The sequence below is a fragment of the Cervus canadensis genome, chromosome 1, assembly GCF_019320065.1.
Source record: "Cervus canadensis isolate Bull #8, Minnesota chromosome 1, ASM1932006v1, whole genome shotgun sequence".
NCBI classification, from domain to species: Eukaryota; Metazoa; Chordata; class Mammalia; order Artiodactyla; family Cervidae; genus Cervus; species Cervus canadensis.
Window position 1 is genome coordinate 31,581,473 of NC_057386.1, and position 19,872 is coordinate 31,601,344.

General features: G+C 46.6%; 1 protein-coding gene across 3 annotated transcripts in view; it reads right to left on the reverse strand.

The window, feature by feature from the left end:
• GLP2R (glucagon like peptide 2 receptor) overlaps nt 1–19,872 on the reverse strand; it is a 51,741-nt gene that overhangs the window by 27,271 nt on the left and 4,598 nt on the right. The window contains exons 1-7 of one of the 3 annotated variants that reach the window (XM_043474187.1): nt 19,165–19,572; nt 18,003–18,813; nt 12,051–12,138; nt 9,839–9,943; nt 8,402–8,541; nt 2,350–2,456; nt 145–298 (exon numbers count right to left, since the gene is read on the reverse strand). In XM_043474187.1, the coding sequence (XP_043330122.1) occupies nt 145–298; nt 2,350–2,456; nt 8,402–8,541; nt 9,839–9,943; nt 12,051–12,138; nt 18,003–18,191 (783 nt within the window). In that variant the 5' untranslated portion in view covers nt 18,192–18,813; nt 19,165–19,572. Of the gene's footprint in view, nt 1–144; nt 299–2,349; nt 2,457–8,401; nt 8,542–9,838; nt 9,944–12,050; nt 12,139–18,002; nt 18,814–19,164; nt 19,573–19,872 lie in introns of those variants that run through there. The other 2 variants (XM_043474197.1, XM_043474207.1) reach the window with 2 other exon arrangements.

Genomic DNA, 19,872 nt, shown 5'->3' on the forward strand with positions numbered 1-19,872 from the left:
TTTAAAAAAAAAATCAGGTGATGTATCTCTTACCAGAAAGACTGACACCCCTTTCTCTCTCTCATCCACTCCCCAGCCTCATCTTCCTGCTCTCTGATTCCCAGGACTGATCCAGGCAGAGCCCAGGGATAAGGAAGCACATACCTCCGACATGTAGGACAGCCACCCTTTCTCACTGTTGGGCTTCTTGGAGTAAGATTTGTATAAGATGACATCTTTCACCAGCACAGCCAGGGCTTTCAGGATGAAAGAGGCAAACAAGTTCATGTGGATGTAATTACGTGTGCAGTGGAGTTTTCTGGGCAGGGAGAAAACCAAGGATCTTCCCTCAGAAAAGAAAGGCTCAGACCAACAGGCGTGTGCCTGAAACCTGTGTATGTGCCACCGAAGGGCACAGGTTCAGAGTGTAGGCTGCAGAACTGGATGGGTGGCGTAAAGGATCTTACCTCTCTCTGCCTCACTCTCCTCAGCTGTAAGATGGGGAGAATAACAGGTACCATTTTTACAACATGTTCAACATGCCAGGCTACATTCCAAGCTATTTGCATGTGGATGTACTTAAGGGCATCCTTACTCCTTACAACCACTGGAGGAAGAGGTAGGCTCACTATTCTGATATTCCAAATGGGGAAAATGGGGCAGAAAGTTTAAGTCCAGAGTCCCAGAGCAGTAAGTGGCAGAGGTGAGATTTAGATTCAGAAACTCTGAGGTCCGTATTTGACTCTCCAAGACTCTCCTCCCTGTAAGGACAAGGGCACTCACAGCAAAGGCTGTAGGAGGAATCAACCAGTTAATGGGTGAAAAGTGCTCACACAGCACCTGGCACATAAGAAGTGCCCAGAAAATGTCAACTCATGACCTCCCTCACCCACCTGGAGCCTCCAGCACCAGCCGAAGTAAAACTGCATCCTTGGTCTCTCTAGGCAAAAGGGCCCTTTTCCATCACTGTGTCCTCAGAGCCCCGCCTATGCCCCTGTGTGGCTCATGTCCAGCCCTGCCTCTCTCTAGAGCTATTATTACTTTTTTAGTTTCCAAAAAGATTTGAGCAGGTCTTTGTGTTTCATGATTCATGCATTCTTCTCCCTAGACTGGGCAGGGACTGGGTCTTGCTCTCCTCAGAGCCAGAGACAAAAATGAAGACATGGTCGACCCAGGCTCTGCTCAAGTTACTTCTTCTGGGGCTGGGCAGTTATCTTCTCCTGGCCTTGTTCTGAGACTTTGGGAATGTGAGTGGAGGTGGTCACTGACAGCAGTGGGCACAGGCTATGGAATTCTCTCCTGTTATTCAATGATTGCTCTCCCACTGGGTCAGGTGGTCATGACTCCGCTCTCTGCTCCAGGAGCTAAAGAACATCATGGGATTGAGGGGGCGGGGGGGAGCCAGAACTGGACCTTGCAGAGCCCAGGTGGGAGCGGCTCTGGAACCAGCATCCAGGGTCCCCCCATCCAGGTCTCTGCATCTGTGTTGAATGCTCAGAGACAGCCTTGGAGGGTTCCTTAAGGGGTCTATAAGTATCTCACTTGAGTGACTTCTAAAATGACTTAGTAAAATGCACTCCAGTTTTGGATTCTGAAAAACACTACGATAAAGGAATGAAAGTGCTCAGCCTCTGGACCACCTGCTTATGATCTTGGCTCCATCACTCACCAGCTGTGTGACTGTGGGCAAGTCACTTCATCTTCCTGTGTTTCAGTTAACTCACTCATAAAATGGGGGTGATAATAAGGCTAATCTCCAGGGATTAGAATTCATCTTAATTCTGATTAGAAATAGACTTAAATGACTTAATACATGTAACATGCTTTAGAATAGGGACCGGCATCCTCAAATGGTTAATGGCTAATTGGAGTCCAAGGGTCCTGGGTTAAAACCCCAGCTCTCCCACTCACTAATATGCTTGGGGGAAGTTCCTTAATCTTGTCCATAAAAATAGTGCATCCAGTGGAGCTATGGTGAGAATGGGCTGTGGCAGTCATGGGAATGTACGATTAGGAGTTTAGAGCAGGAGTTTAGAGCATGCGTATGTACAACTAGGACTTTAGAGCAGGGACTAGGAGTTTGGGCAGAGCTCAACTAATCCAAAGAGACAAAGGCAGAGTTGGGAGGCCCAGATTCCAGTCCGAGCTGTGCTTGGCAACCCAGGGTAGCTCAGTACCTCCCCCGAGACCTCCCAGATCCCTTCCCTTTGCCTACAAAAATGGGATGGATGGACTGGAGACTGTCTCAAATCCCCTCCAGCTCTGACGAGCCATGAAATCACCCAGCCTGGTCTCCTGTCTTCTCAAGGGAGCCAGTGAGCACATGCCTGGATTCCTGCCTGAGCACGTGCAGGCAGCAGCTCCACTCACCGAAGAAACAAGAGGAGGGTGAGAGCCAGGAAGAGCGAGACGATGGAGAGAGAGTAGCCCACCGTGTACAACAGCTGCAGTATCGACAGCAAGGTGCGGTGTTCAACCTGAATGCAGAGGAAGAGCAGACATGACCGGTCAGCCAGGCAGCTATGGTGTCCAGCCCCTGGATCCATGCCCCCAACCACCGAGGATCTAGGTTTGAACCCGAGGAGACGTGTTGACACCATAGCCCTCTGGCACATCTCAGAGCTCAAGGAACCTTCATGAGTGAAGAACCCACCATGGGTCTCACCTCCGTGGTTGGTCCCACCACCCAGCAGTGATGCACCAAGATTCACGATATCCTAAGAAAAACTGTGTCCAGGACCAGAGGGTGCCTTGGGAATGAAGACAGATTCTTTGCCCCTGGATGTGCTGTTCCTAGAGTGTAGGGGCCTCTCTTTCTGGAAGACAGGGCCAGGCTTCCATCTAGATGTCTCCCTCCTAAAGTAACTCTTCATAGATGATCCTTTAAACAAAGACCCAGTTAAACACTGGAATATTTTCTGAGTCCCAGGATAACCCGATGTTGAACAGAGGATAGTTTACTTGAAATTCTGTGGGATTTCCTAATGGAACACCTTCTCACTCAATCTTGTGCATGTAGCCATCAAGATTATGTTTCTGAATAAATTTTTGCACAAGAACCCACAGTTAATACATATTATCTGCTAGATTATGCCTAAACTTGTCTGCATAACCTTAACAGAAGTTCATCAGCTTCACAGAAGTATAATTGGGATACAGCAAACTGCACATATTGAAAGTATAAACCTTGGGGAATTTGGACATGACTATATTTCTGATGTCATCACCACGTTCAAGATAATGAACATTTCCATCACCTCCCCAGAGTTTCCTTGTGACCCTTTGTAATTCATCTCCTCTCATTGTTTCTTGCCCTTAGAGACTAGTTTGCATTTTCTAAAATGTTTATAAATGGAACCTTGTAAGTGTTCAATTTTCTGTCAGGCTTATTTCCCTCGGAGTAATTATTTAGAGATTCATCCTTGTCATAGCGTGTATCTTAGCTCATTCCTTTGTTGTTGTTCAGTTACTCGGTCGTGTCCGACTCTGCAACCCCATGAACTGCAGCACGCCAGGCTCCTCTGTCCTTCACCATCTCTCAGAGATTGCTCAAACTCATGTCCATTGAGTCAGTGATGCCATCCGACCTTCTCATCCTCCCCTTATCCCCCTGCCCTCAATTTTTCCCAGCATCAGGGTCTTTTCCAATGAGTCATCTCTTCACATCAGGTGGCCGAAGTATTTGAGCTTCAGCTTCAGCATCAGTCCTTCCAATGAGTATTCAGGGTTGATTTCCTTTAGGACTGACTGGTTTGATCTCCCTGCTGTTCAAGGGACACTCAAGAGTACTACTCAGCCAGCATTTTTTGACAACATGGATGAACCTCGAGGGTATTATGCCAAGTGAAATAAGTCAGACAGAGAAAGATAAATACTGTATGATTTCACTCGTATGTGGAATATTAAAAATGAACAATCAAAAGCAAACAAAAAATAAATGATCAAACCAAACAAAAACAAACATGTATACACAGAGAACAGAGTGGTGGTTATCAGAGGGGGAGTGGCAGGGGGAAGGGTGAATTGGGTAAAGAAGATCAACTCTATGGTGATAGATGGAAAGCAAACTTGTGGTGGTGAGCATGCTGTAGGGTTTACAGAGGTAGCAATACAAAGTCGTTCACATGAAACTTAAATAATGTTATAAACCAGGATTACTGTTGAGTAGTATTCTATTATGAATATACCACGATTTACTTATGCAGTCACCCATTGATGGACTTTTGGATTGCTTTCAGAGTTTAACTTTCACAAATAAAGTTGCTCTGAAAACTTCTGTACAAGATTTTATGTGGACACAGGTTTTCATTTCTCTCAGATAAATGTCTAGAAATAGAATTACAGGGGAGCATGGTATATGCTTTAACTTCTTAAGAAGCTGCCAGACTGTTTTCTAAATAAGTTGTATCAGTTTACATTCCAACCAGAGTGCCAGCTGCTCAAGAATCGACTAACATTTCCTGCAGTCAGTCTTTTACATTTCTGTCATTCTAATGGGTGTGTCCTAGCGTCTTATGGCGGTTTTATTTGCACTTCGCTAATGATTAATGATGTTGAGAATCACTTCATGTGCTTATTTGCCATCTGTATGTTTTATTTGGTAAAGAATCTGTTCAAATATTTGGCTGTCTTTTAAACTGGATCATTGGTCTTAATTTTGAATTGTAAATCTTTATATATTCTAGACATAAACCCATCAGATACATGTTTTGCAAGTATTTTCTCCCACTTTGTGGCTTGCCTTTTTATTTTTTTCAGTTCAGTTCATTCGCTCAGTTGTGTCTGACTCTTTGTGATCCCATCGACTGCAGCACACCAGGCTTCTCTGTCCTTCACCAACTCCTGGGGCTTGCTCAAACTCATGGCCATTGAGTCGGTGATGCCATCCAATTACCTCAACCTTTTCTCCTCCTGCCCACAATCTTTCCCAGCATCAGGGTCTTTTCCAATGAGTTCTTCACATCAGGTGCCAAAGTATTGGAGCTTCAACTTCATCATCAGTCCTTCCAATGAATATTCAGGACGGATTTCCTTTAATTGACTGTCTTGATCTCCTTGCAGTCCAAGGGACTCTCAAGAGTCTTCTCCAACACCACAGATCAAAAGCATCAATTCTTCAGTGCTCAACTTTCTTTATGGTCCAACTCTCACATCCATACATGACTACTAAAAACACCATAGCTTTAACTAGATGGACCTTTGTTGGCAAAGTAATGTCTCTGCTTTTTAATATGCTGTCTAGGTTTGTCTAAGTTTATTTTTTTTAAGTGTCTTTAAAAGAGCCTAAGTTTTCAATTTTGATAAAGTCCAATTTATCAACTTTTCTTTGGTCACTTGGTAGCCCTCTCAGTTATTAGCTAGACTGTCTTGGTACAGCAGAGTTTGTGTTTTAAGTGACCCTTATTCTACTTAATTTGTTGTTGTTTAGTTGCTAAGTTGTGTCCGATTCTTTGTGACCCCATGGACTGTAGCCTGCCAGGCTCCTCTGTCCATGGGATTTCAGGCAAGAATACTAGAGTGGGTTACTGTGCCCTCCTCCAGAGGATCTACCTGACCCAGTCATCGAACCCATGTCTCTTCTGTCTCTTGCATTAGCAGGTGGGTTCTTTACCACTGAGCCACCTGGGAAGCCCCATTCTACCTAATAATGGCCCCCCAAAGTAGTGATGCTGGCAATTTGGATGTGCCAAAGAGGTCATAAAGTGCTTCCTTTAAGTGAAGAGATGAAAGCTCTTGAGTTAATAAGGAAAGAAAAAAAAAAATCACATGCTGAGGTTGCTAAGATCTATGATAAGAACCAATCTTCTATCTGTGAAACTTTAGAGAATCAGTGGCACTTGTTGTCACACTTCAAACTGTAAAAGTTACAGCCACCATGCATGATGAGTGCACAGCTAAGACGGAAAAGGTATTAAGTGAGTACAGTTTTGAAAGACACTCACAGACACACACACAATATCCTTAAAAAGCACCAATTACTATGCATAAGGCCCCCCAGCGTGTTGTTAGTTGGAAGAACATAACACATCTCATTTTCCAAAACCCCAAAGGGCAAAGATTTACTAACACTAGCCTTGTTTGGGCAAAAATTCAACCCTCTACTAGAAACACAGGTAAACATGGCCAGAAACTTTTTGTTAAGTGTTTGATTTCTTAGAAATATGACCATTTGCAGAGAGGAGGAGGCAATGCCTGTGTCCTCACTGCTCTAAAGAGAGAACCTTTACTTCCTGTCTTGGAAAGTTCACCTTTTCAATCTTGTTTTGCAGTCCTAGTTGCCTGACCTGAGCCCAAAGCAAGTGGCAGGCATTTCACACCAGCTGGTGAATTCGTCATCACCACGTCCCTTCACAGTCACCTGGGGAACCTTCCCATCAGTATGGACGCCTCGACCCCACCACATCCCCACTGACTCAGAATCTTTGGAACCATTCAATATTTATTAAGTACCCACTGTATGTGAAGGTTCTGTGCACTTTTACCAGCACTGTGCCAGAGGGTGGCAGCTGTTCAGATATGACTATGACTTTGCTATTTTTCTCAAGCAGCTTTGTCCAGGGGGGAAGATAAGAAATGTATACAGTTTGCCCAAATCACAGCATGAAGTTAACAAGAGCATGGTGCTGTGACAAAAGTCAGACAGAACCTTGAGATAAACTGAATCAAACCCAACCACAGGCATGATTTTAATACCTTTAAGAGGTGTGGCCTGTTACATGGTCTAGGGACAGGGAATTCTGCCAATTCCAGTCAAGGGATAAAGTTAAAGAGAGGTTTAGAAAAAATTCCCTGCAGATAGAGAGGATGTGACAGAAGGCTTTTCATGCCTGATGGGAAGATGTGATAGACTTGAGAGTCAAGGACTGGCCAGTTCCCACTGGGGGAAGAAGTGAACCACAAACACGATGATGCACTGCCCAGCGACCCGGCTGGATCCTAGGGGTGGAGCCGGCACTCTTACTTTACGTCTGGTGACAAGGGGTCAGGCTCTATCCAGAGACTCGTATGTCTGTCAGCTCTTTAAACCCTTGTGTGGTCATGGGCAGTAAATGTGCTCTTCTGGGGCATGGATGGGGAAGCAGAGGCCCAGCGCAGTGAAGGGTGAGGTAAGAAGAGCTAGAAAGCAAATGGACTTCCCTGGTGGCCCAGGGGTTAAGAATCCACCTACCAGTGCCAAAGACATGGATTCGATCCCTGATCCAGGAAGATCACACATGCCTCGGAGCAACTAAGCCCATGCACCACAGCTATTGAGCCTGTGCTCTAGAGCCTGGGAGTAGCAACCGCTGAAGCCTGAGTGCCTAGAGCCCAGGCTCCACAACAAGACAAGCCACAGGAACCAGAAGCTGGCTCATGGCAACTAGAGAGCAACTCCCACTCACCTCAACTAGGGAAAGCCTGCATAGCAACAAAGACCCAGCACAGCCAAAAACAAATAAATAATTTTTTTTTTTTTTTAAGAATTAGAAATAGGGCTTCCCTGGTGGTTCAGTGATAAAGAGTCTGCCTGCTAATGCAGGAGACACAGGTTCGATCCCTGGTCCGGGAAGATCCCACATGTCGAGGAACCACTAAGCCCATGGGCCACAACTATTGAGCCTGTGCTCTAGAGCCCAGGAACTGCAACTACTGAGCCCACATGCCACAACTATTGAAGCCCGAGCGCCCTAGAGCTCTTGCTATGCAATGAGAGAAGCCACCACAATGAGAAGCCTGTGCACAGCAACTAGAGAGTAGCCCCTGCTTGCCACCACTAGAGATGAGCCCGCTCAGCAATGAAGACCCACAGAGCCAAAGTAAATAAATAAATAAAATTTAAAAAAAAAAAAAAAGAATTAGAAACAGTAAAAGAAAGAAAGAAATGGAAATTCCACATTAAAAAAAAAAAAAACACAAGAGCTAGGAAGCAAGGACTCTGGACATGAAGGTGGGCTGCCTGGGCCCTTGACCTTGAGCTCATAACCAGAAGCTAGGTGTGTTCCCTCAGGACACAGTCTCCTGTCACCACCTGTCCACATTCTAGGAGGGGGAGGATACGGGAGACTGTCGGAGAGTGACAGGTGCTGTCAAGGCTGGAGAGACCATTCTCCATGGGGTGGCCTTGGAAGACTTTGCTTGAAAGGAGACATTGACTTTGAAATGTGACTTTGGAGAAGGAGAAGCCAAAGAACAGCTGGGGAAACATGGGCCAGGTGGTAGGAGCAGCAAGCACAGACGCTGGTTGTCTTTCCTTAGGGGTTCATGTCTCGGCCCAGCAGCAGAAGACGTGCTGTGTCTGCCATTGGAGTTGTGGTTTGGGGTGACCAAGGACCTTGCCAAGTGAGTCTGGGGCCGATGCGCTGGGGCAGGCTCCTTGTGTGGAGCCCCAGCACAGGGTGGTTTGGGCCCCGAGGTCCGCCCTCACCGAGCCCAGCCAACTCACTTTTTGTTTGAAGCTGTGATCCTCGGCGCATTCGGAGTTGTCCTGCCAAACAGCCGTGGAGTTCTCCAGTGTCTGCCAAGCACCCCGAGACAGGCAGTATCTGTAGGCCCTTCCTGAGTTCTCTGAAAGTAAACACAGCTCTGGGGGAAAGGTCAGAGCACGCAGCTCGCTCTCCGAGCACGTGGGAAGGCCCTCATTCTCACCGCAAAGCTGTGGAAAAATCCCAGGGAAGAGGAATTTTCACTTCCCCTTCGGGGGACTCGTTAGCATCCTCACTGTTTATTTGGGATGGAAGGAAAAACACGGAAGCCTCTACATTTTGTAGCAAACCACAACCCATTAATGTCTGCTGTGTTTACCCGAGGTCCCTGGTGACTCAGATGTGACAGCCCTCCAAGGTGCAGCCCAGCTGGGAGACACAGACCTGGGGCTTCCTGATGCCCAAGAAGCCATGCCATGGAGAAGAAAGGGCACTGGACCAAGCCAGCTCCACCTCCTACAAGTTCTGTGGCCTTGGGTGGGGCCCTATCCCACCCAGTCCCTCAGTTCCCACTTCTGATGACAAGTCTTGACTGTTCCACCTCCAGTTTTTTTTCTTTCCTCTTCTTCCCAACCTATCGCCTCTGCCTGAATCCACATCCTCATCCTCTCTTTTTCTGGACCACTGCAGGAGCTTCCAGACTTGTCCTTGTGATCTCCCTCTGTCCCTCGGTCCATCAGCCACAGGCTACCCACGTCAGCTCCCCCAAACCACCTCCTCATGCCTTAACACCTTCAGTGGCTCCACATCTCTACAGAGGGGAGTTTAAAGCCCGAATCATAAAGCACAGGTCCGGCCTCATTGCTTGGTCTTTTTGTGCCGGTATATTCTCTCCCTTGGGCTTCCCTTGTAACTCAGTCGGTAAAGAATCTATCTGCAGTGCAGGAGACCTGGGTTCAATCCCTGGGTCGGGAAGATCCCCTGGAGAAGGAAAGGGCAACCCACTCCAGTATCCTTGCCTAGAAAATCTCATGGACACAGGAGCCTGGTAAGCTGCAGTCACTGGGGTCACAAGGAGTCAAGCATGACTAAGCAACTAACACTCACTTACTTATTCTCTCCCTTCTTACATTCTAATGCTTCTTCCTCTAAGCTCATCTCGTGAGAACTATGCAGCCAAGTCTGTGGTAACCAGGCCTGGACTCTCAAATCTTCAAAGGAGAGAGGACCAGGATACAAGCAGAGCCTCCAGGCACAGAAGACTTGAGGGAAGACAGGAGAAGCAGCAGAGAGGAAAAGGAGGATGTGCTGCTGACAGCTTAGGAGGAGACCTTTTATGGGAGAAGAGGGCTGGAGAAAACAATCTGATTGGAGCCCCCTCCTAACCAAACCCTGGCTGCTCTACCCAGGGAAGCCTTAAAGGAAAAGTTAGATATTGGTAAAATAAGACTTCTTACCTTCACGCCACCAAGGTAAGTAGGAAGGGCAGGGGACAGAGACATTTCCAGGAGTGGAATGAGGCCAGCACACATACTGATCGAAGGTCCCATTACAGACTGCGCCTGCAGAGAAAAGTGGGCAAAATAAACCGAGGGAGCCCAGAACCCATCTCACTGGCACTGAAGCTGGTGTGGCCCGGGTAGGGACCAGCCAGGGCATCCCACTCTCTGGCGTCAGATCAAGGATGAGGAACCATGTGGGGAGGACAGGAATGCTTCACACAGCCCAACATGTGGCTCTGTCTACCCAACCTGACCCCTGGCGGTGGTCCAGTCTTTCATGTCAACACGCACGTCACACTGGTGTTGGTTTACTTTACATGGGCTGAACTCTCACAGAAACTCAGGGTCAGGAGAACACTTAGAAGTTCAGCCAGCATCTTCTGTCCTGTAAATAACTGTCAAACCCTCACCAGTTATATCTATGAAATGTGCAAAATGACCGGTGGATGGAAGGGCATCTGCAAGGTTGAGGTTCTTAGTCACATGTACCTGAGTCAAGCACTACCTGGTCAGATTTCTCTGTTTGAAGATGAATCCGATAATCATTATGAAATATCTGGGACTCTCAAGCAGCTCAGGGGATGAGCTGGTGCTTGGCAATGAGATGCTATAACATAAGCATCAGCTTTATGAGCCCCCAGGATCAAATGAAGGGGCTTCAGGCTGGAACCCAAACATCCATATTGCAAGCTCCTCACTCCTGGTTACCAAACATCATTTCCTACCATGGGCTCCCTATTAGGCTAGAACTCAGGGGCCACTCGGAGTGAAGAGTCAGGTCACTGGTATCAGGACCGAGCCGCAGGTCTGGAGCTTGGGGCACCCTGTAGACCTGGCTGCCAGGTCAGCACCCAGTCAGCACCTAGCCTGCGTGAACTCATCGAGATGAGCTGCCCTCAGGGAGCCTCCAGATCAAGAAGGCCTCCTTACTTTTACCTCAGAAAGCAGTTTTCCTCAAGATGGAAGTGGTTCCTATAATGAATCAAGCCTTGGTGGCCACCTGCTTAGCTAAAGGATATTTGAAAGGAAGGAGGCATGGCTGGGAGACTGAACTGCCTTTGGGTCAGGAAAAGGCAGAGAGAGTTTCTAGTGTCCTGTCAACCTCCAGGTCCCTGAGTGAAGTCATCTGAAAGAAGCCAGGAGATGAAGGAGGGGGCAACTTTCATCCACAGCTGACCAGTCTCAGAGGCAGGGGGCCAAGGCTTATTTCTTTCTTTTCTTGACAAAAAAAGAATCTGGATACACCCAGAGACCCAGCATCGAGACAGGAGAGGCTGTGGTCTGGCCAAACTATTAACATATTTGCTAGAATGCGCTCAACCTAGTGCAGTCCTAGATGAAAGTTAGCACCATGGGAGACTGAAGGACACCCGTCCGCACACACACACGTATAATAGATTCCTCGGTTAATCTATGACAGTGGCTCATGTCATGTGATTAGGTGGTCAAAGTACTATGACACATGGCTTATATCAAACACGGTCACATGCATGTATATTCCATCTTGCATGCTCTTTTACATAGGAAGTGGGTAGCCTTTGTAACTGTCTGACCCAACTGAACACAGCAGAAGTGACTTCCAAGGCTAGGTCACGAAAGGCAACCCAGCCAGTGTGCTGTGAGGAAGCCCAGGCCATCTGGAGAGGCCGCGTGGATGTGGCCCAGCCAACAGCCCAGCATGACTCCCAGCATCAACCAGCAGATGTGGGCATGAACCAGACTTCAGATGATTCCAACCTCTGGTCTTAGAATCTTTCAGCTAAACTCCAGACATTGCAGAGCAGATATAAGTCCTCCCCAATATTCTCTGTCTGAATTCCTGACACATAGAAACTGTGATAGTAATGTGTGCACTCAAAGTCATTTCAGTCATGTCTAACTCTTTGCAACCCTGTGGACTGTGTAGCCCACCAGGCTCCTCTGTCCATGGGATTCTCTAGGCAAGAATACTGGAGTGGGTTGTCATGCCCTCCTCCAGGGGATATTCCTGACCAAGGGATCGAACTTGCATCCCTTACGTCTCCTGCATTGGCAGGCAGGTTCTTTACCACTAGCGCCACCTGGGAAGGCCCATGAAAGATAATAAATCATTGTTATTACTGTTCTGAGCCATTAAGCTTTGGGGCTATTTGTTACACAGCCATAGATAACTGATACATGTGCTTACCAGAAGTTTCCTTGAGTAAGTCTCTCAGACACTTCTCTTTGTACTGAGCCCACTTCCGAGTTGTCTCCTCAAGGAGAGATCCTGTAACCTGAGCAGAAAAAACTCCAGTTACCAGCAAGCACATGTTATCACATTTAATCACAGGTTATCACCTCACACCATGATTCTCAAACCTTCCCACTGATAAGCCCATAATCGCTTGCACCACAGAACAATTTCTTTTGTATCTTATGTCCTATCTTAAATATTGCTGCTGTTGTTTAGTCACTAAGTTGCGTCCAACTCTTTTGTGACCCCATGGACTGTAGCCTGCCAGGCTCCTCTGTCCACTGGGATTTTCCAGGAAAGAATACTGGAGTGGGTTGCCATTTCCTTCTCCAGGGGATCTTCCCGACCCAGGGATCAAACCTGCATCTCTTGCATTGGCAGGAAGGTTCTTTATCACTGAGCCACCTGGGAAGCCAGATGTGGGGGAGACTATTGTAAATTGCAGAGATATTCTATTGAAAGGCATTCAAACACACACATAGACAAAGAGAACAAAACAAGCAAAACCCATCCATGAGCCCTACAGGAAGCCAGTTTTCACCTCCTGCGTAATTAGTCCAATCTACCTCACCCCCAACGCTCACCACTGCCCAGCATGCCCCAGACCCAATCCCATGGCATCCACAGGGTCTGTGAGTAGTTCCTTTGCAATTTTTCCAGGGAATGACACAGACAGCTTTCTGAAGACAAGCAAGGATGGTCATCATTAGACTAGAGGTTCCCAAACTTTCTCAATTCTTGCTGCCTTTCCAGTCTTAATAATTTTTCCACAGCACCCCCAGGCCAATAGAAATACCATATCTAAAGTTCCATTAATCAGACTTCCCTGGAGGTCCAGTGGTTAAGAATTCGCCTGCCAATGCAGGGGACCTGGGTTTGATCCCTGGTCTGGGAGGATTCAATTTGCCGCAGGACAACCAAGCCCACATGCCCCAAGTACCGAAGCCCACACACCTAGAGCCTGTGCTCTACAACAATAGGAGCCTCCTCAAGGAGACGCCCATGTGCCACAACTAAAGAAAGCCTGTGTATAGCAGAGAGACCCAGCGCAGCCAAAAAATAAACACAGTGCCATTAATTAAGTGGAGAAGGCAATGGCAACCCACTCCAGTACTCTTGCCTGGGAAATCCCATGGACGGAGGAGCCTGGTAGGCTGCAGTCCATGGGGTTGTGAAGAGTCGGACACGACTGAACAACTTCACTTTCATGCATTGGAGAAGGAGATGGCAACCCACTCCAGTGTTCTTGCCTGGAAAATCCCAGGGACGGGGGAGCCTGGTGGGCTGCCGTCTATGGGGTCACACAGAGTCAGACACGACTGAAGTAACTCAGCAGCAGCAGCAGCATTAATTAAGTAGATAGGCTGAACAACTTATTAAATATTTACCTCCTAACGACTTGGTACCTACGGGGGATGATGCATGCTTGTGCTTAGTCACTCAGTTGTTCCGAATCTCTGTGACCCCGTGGACTGCAGCCGGCCAGCCTCCTCTGTCCATGGGGATTCTCCAGGCGAGAATATTGGAGTGGGTGGCTATGCCCTCCTCCAGGGGATCTCCCCAACCCAGGATCGAACCCATATCTCCTGCATTGCAGGCGGATTCTTTACCATCTGAGCTACCAGGGAAGCCCAGTGGGGATGGTAAAACATCTCAAATCTAACAGTCAGATGGACCACTACCACCTGTGTTCCTGTTCCACCCTGATATTTGCAGTGTTTGCTTTTTATCACAGCAGCTGCAAAGAAGCCCAGCTTTGCAATGAAACATCAACCAAGGGAAAGTAGTGCCATATAATGTTGAAACCATGGACTACCTCGAGTTCATCATTCGCAGATGGAATGTATCCCTGCTTCCCTCAAAAAATTAAAATTAAAAAAAAAAATTATAATTCCTAACAGCACCCCTGCCAGTTCACAGCAGGGGTGCCCTAGGACATGTTAGCACACAATTTGGGAACCATGGGATGAGCCAATAAGTAGTTATCATGATAATAATGATGATGAAATAATTGGTATTTATCCCTTGGTTTCTGTTTCCAGTGCGTTTTAAATCTCCGTTAATAATCTCTCTTTTCTCTGTTATGGCCCAAGAGGCACGATGGTACATTAGCAACACACTGTTTAAAGAAATACATGTCCTAATGGGAACATAACTGACTATGTCAATTTTACAAATTCGGCAGAGATGTTGGTAACCAAATGATCAGCTTCCAGAATCCTCCAAGTCACGCAAGGGAAGACCTTTCCTTGGATAAAGCGCCGTTTATATGCATCAGGACTTAACAGAGGGAGAGACAATGAAATCAATCGTGCATGTGAGCTGTCCATGGGCTAACATTCTCTTATCCCCCGCTCTCTGCCACGACTGACGGCCATGGTCAAAAGGAAAAATAAAACCAAAGCAGCTCTGAATCTGATCCGTCTAGAAAAGCTGGACAAACTCTGATCATCTTCCCAGGTTCTTGTCCTAAGGACCCCAACAACATGAAAGGCTAATCTAAGTTCAATCACAGCCAAATCTTAATCAAGTAGTGGTGAGTGGATATTTTCTAGCTGGAAAAATCCAGCTCGATCCTGATTCCTCTTTCTCTTGCAAGGGTAACCAGCACCAACTCACTCGACCGAGAAGGGATTAAGAAAAAGGGGAAAAAAGCCTCTGTTGACTTGCTTTCAACAACACCTCTATTATTCTTTCATACCAAAGGAATAGACTTCACTGTAGATAAAATAAAAAAATGAAGACAAGCAGAAAGGGGAGAAGAAATGAAATCTTAATCTTTTTACCCAGAAATAACTATCTCCCTCCAGACTCTTCTCTCTGTACTCACATACAATCCTTTTTCTTTTTTCTTTCCTCTTTCATTTTAACCCAAAAGAAAATCATATTGTTGTGTAGTCTCTTTTTCCACTAGAATATACACTGTGACTATATTTCCATTTCAAAAACTATACTTCTAAAACACCATTTTAAGAGCTCTGTAAATCTAAGGATGAGTGTGATACAATTTATTTCTCAAATCCTCTAGCAAATTGAACACCTACATTGTTCTAGATGTTTGGTAATATAAATGATGCTGTAATGAAAATATTCACAGCTAAACACTAGAGCACATCTTTGTTTTCTTAGGGAAAATTCTTTGAGTTGGAATTTCTGGGTCATCAACTATACATTTTTAAAAAGCTTTTGACAATATACTGCCAAATGATCCTAGCCAGAAAGAATTTTTTTTATTTAAAAATATGCACCTTTTTACACTCTCATCAGCAAAGTATGAAAGATCCACACATTCACTTCTTTAAAAGCCTGAGAGAGTTTATATTTTTTGACACCAAAGCAACTGCTAATTAACTCAGCTGAGCTGTGGGAAGGGGGAGGAGGCATGAGGATACAGCACTGTTTCCCAACTTGAATTTAGAATCTAAACTATCCCTGAGAATTTCTCATTAAGGGAATTTTACGGTGACTTCCTGCCAAAAAAACACGCCATGGTCATTTATATCCATGCAGGGCGAACGTCTACGAGCAAAAGTCATTGTGGAAATCTACGCCAAGGCTCGTATAACATAAACATCTGGAGAAAGAAGATGGGTTTGAAGATGGGTGACCCAGAGGACGGTCTTCAGGATTTTATACACATAACACAGGGCAGACAGAGGGAAGAGGTTCTGAAAACAGACTGGGTGGTGGAGGCGGGGAAGAGAGACTGCCCATAGGCACATTATCGATTATAAAAATACCAAGGTGTGGCTTGGTCAGCGTCATCCGCCAGCCTGACTCACTGCAGATTTGGCTGTTGTCACATAGAAATATTCGTATGTCAACAGCTTCTAAGGAATGCTGGGGAAGAAAGAACACAGGACTTTCAAGTACCCTGGGGGTAGGCGCAATGTCTCCACTGCTCACAAGCTACATCATCGCAGGTGATCGGACAAGATCCTATGAATCTTGGTGGTCAGTGACAGTCACCTTCTCAGAGGCTCGTTGTGGGATTTGGGCAAGACCATTATGACAAAATGCCAAGCGCTGCAGCAGAACTTGGCACCTAAGAGACAGCTGACCCATGGTTGTGGAGAGGAGATGAACAAAACCAGAGAGTCAGCTGAACATATACTCCATTTTGAATATGAGACAGAGAACTGGAGCAAGGGTGAGAGATCTGTATCAACTCTTCCAACAACGGCTCCGCCACTAAGTCCCAGGCCACCTGCCCCCAGGAACGTTATGGTCACTCGCCAAGAGGCAGCCACCATGGCAAGAATCCCAGGCAACCCTGAACTGGGTTCACATCTACTGTCTGAGGGTTTGAAGCCAGCCTCTGGGAGGACGTGGATGTAGAGAATTTGGTGCGGGTTTTCTGCCTGTCTGGTTCTGGACCAACATCAGAGAAAGTCTGATAAGGTGAGCACTGATGAGACCCAGCACCCCAGCCCTCCCTCTATAGGGGCAGGAGGGATGCAGATTTCCAAGGCTGCAAGCAGAGATGAACTCTGCCCATGGACCAAAGAAAGAAAAGAAGCATTGAATTCTCAAAGTACTTCCTCACTCAGGTGAATGGAACTGAAGCTCCTTCACATCATGGCCCAGAATAAAGAAGAAACCTTGAGGGACCTCCCTGATGGTCCAGTAGCTAAGAATCCTCACTCCCATTGCAGGCAGCCCAGGTTCCATCCCTGGTCAGGATACTAGACCCCACATGCTGCAACTAAGAGTCCTCAGCTTGTTGGATGGCATCATCAACTCAATGGACATAAGTTTGAGCAAACTCCAGAAGATAGTGAAAAACAGGGAATCCTGCAGTCCATGGGGTCACAAAGAGTCAGACACGACTTAGCAACTGAACAACAAATGCTGCAACTAAGACCCGGCACAACCAAATACATTTTTAAAAATTGCGAAAAAAAGGAATCTTGCAAAGCGAAGGGGCAAATGTCTCGTCTCCTTGGATAAGAAAAAACAAGCTACCAGAATGCCCAACTAAAGAAGATAGTTACAAACAAACATGATTTACCCCTGAAGTCCTTAAACACCAGGCCATGGAGCTCAATTTTCTGACAGAAAAACGTTCAACTTCCTTGAGCTTCAGTTTTATCATCTGTAAAGGGGGTTAACAGGAAAACCTCTCGCCTAGGTTTGCTGAGAGCATGAAATAAGATAAAGAGCCCCAGACCTGGCACCAGACCTGGAGCATAGTAAGTGTTCAACAAAAATGTTAGCCTGGGTTAATAAGTATTTTGTTAAGGAAAAACGCAGATTGCAAGAAAATATTTATAGTATAAGCCTCTGTTGTTTTTCTTTTAAACTATATGTAAATAAATGGTAGAAAAGTGTGAGTGTAAGCCAAAAAATGTGAATAAAGGTGATCTCTAGGTTGTGGGAGTACAGTAATTTGTACTTTGTATTTATACATCTCCAGATTTTATGAGTTTATTTTTGTAAATAAACATTCTGTATTTTTATAATAGGAAGGAAGGAAAAAAAGGAAGATAGGAAGGAAAGAAAAAAAAAATCCACTTATTCAATCTAAATACTTAAACCTGGAAGAATGATGAAAGCGAACAGAGGAAACATGCAGGAATTTTTTTAACGTTATTTGCAGAGTTCACGCTGACATGCGAAAATGCTTATCATCTGATGTAAAGGGGAGACCAGGATACAAAATGTTTTCTACATCCTAATTCCAGCTGGAGAAGAAAAAATGCATAGAAAAAGGATTTGAGGAACATATGCCAAAATATCAACAGTGATTACCTCTGAAGCTTGGATTATGGTTGATTGTCATTGCCTTAATACCATTTTACATTTTCCAAATTGCCTACAAGAGGCCTGAAGTGCTTCTATCATCAGAAAATACATACGCCTGATAACAATAACAATAACAATAATAATACAAACGGCTCTTACTTGTTTGATGGAAACCAGAAACAGCAGGGCCAGGAAGGGCCTCGCAGGGGTCCAGCGAGCCGGCTTGCGAGGGGAGGAGAGAGGCCCAGCCCCCCGGGTGGCAGGGGTGTCCATGAATAGCACGTGGGCTCCGGGCAGGGGGCTCACTGCCCTCCTCCGGGACCCTGCCCAGCTCGGCTCTGGCCTCATCTTTCTCACTGTGGGTCACAAGTGTCAGCACATCCTTCGAACGGTCCAAGATGTACCGCAGGCGGCCGCCTCTTGCATTCCTTTTCCTCCGGCGAGAAGATGTTTGCACAAACCCTCTGCACGCCGCCCCTGAGAGTGTCTGGCCCAGTCTAGAGCCATCTACCGAATCGCCAAAGTTTCTCATCCCCCGTCCCGCCTCCCCCTCAAAAGGCAGGGAGATTTTTCCTAGACCTCCCCCCAGTGCTGGGACTTCCTGGGCAGAGGCCGCCCAGGAGAAAAGGCAAGGCATCCAGTAGGTTCCACCCCTGAAGCCCTACTAGCTACAAAGGACCAGGGTGGGACTGACCTGGATTCCAGGCCCTGAGGACCAGTGGTGGGAGGATGGGCCTCCAGGTCTGAGGTGGGCATCTTCATCATGGGGGACACTTGTTATTGAGGCTTTAAGTTTGTCCAGGATGGGCTGAGCCCACCTACCAAGGCCAGGTCTCCTCTGGGCCCTGTTTATGCCAAGACTTCCAGCAAGACAGCTTTTCTGCCCAGGAGACAGCAGCTCCTGCCCCAGAGCCTGAAGCAAAACCCCTATCAGTGGGCTTCGCTGGGGGTCCAGTGGTTGGGAATCCACCTGGCCAGGCAGGGGACGTGGGTTCAGTCCCTGGCCAGGGAAAATAGGATTCCACATGTCGTGGAGCAGCTAAGCCTGGGCGCCACAACTACTGAAGTCTGAGCGTGCTAGAGCCTGTGCTGCACAAAAGAAGCTACCGCAATGAGAAGCTCAGGCACCACAATCACAGAGCAGCCCTCACTCTTTGCAGCTCGAGAAAGCCGGCGGGCAGCCACAAAGACCCAGAACAGCCAAATAAATACTTAAAACAAAGCAAAACAAAACCCCATCACCGACTTGAGCTCCTGCTACATAGCAGCCAACCAACATGCTGAAAAGTCAAAAACGTGCTCACCTCTAGATGGCTCTCACCTGTGAGCAAAGGTCGCTCAGTCCACCAGGCAGATCCTTTGTCAGAACCCATGATCCATTATTGCCAACTAACAGGTGTGTAGTTTTCCACCACAACTCACATGGACAAAACCTTCTCACCTGGCGTCCTACTTCATTCGTCCTTACAATAACCCTGTGAGGGGATGGTTAGTTCTCTGCTTGATGGCTGCAACATTGAGGTTCAGAGAGGTTAAGTGGCTTTCCCAAGGTCACACAGCAAGTTAAAGGTGGAGCCAAGATACCCAGGTCTTCTGACCAGTCACCTGACCACAGAAGCTTGGTAAGGTCCCACATCTGACCCTAACCTTCTAGGTGAGTTCCTTTTTTCTAGTAGGTTCAGCACTGTGTCTCTGAGACACTCTGCTTGGCCCTTCTCATCCACCCCTCCCTGTTCAGCCCCTTCCAAGCCTTTCCTGAACTTGAGATTCCACAAAAGACGTCCTGATTTTATGAAATGCAGATCAGCAAGAGACAGGAACACCATGTTCCCATTTAGGCTTTTTTTCCCCCCATAAGCTGTACCAGAGGCTCTCATGCTGTTTAACTTACTCAAGTGAGTGAATTTTGAACAGTTGGGGCAAAATAGTTGAGCATCCCTTAATAGAAATCCTTGGACATCTTTAAAAAAGACAAAAAACCCACATGGCAAGATTTTAAATACCAGCAGTAAAACATTCAAAATGAACA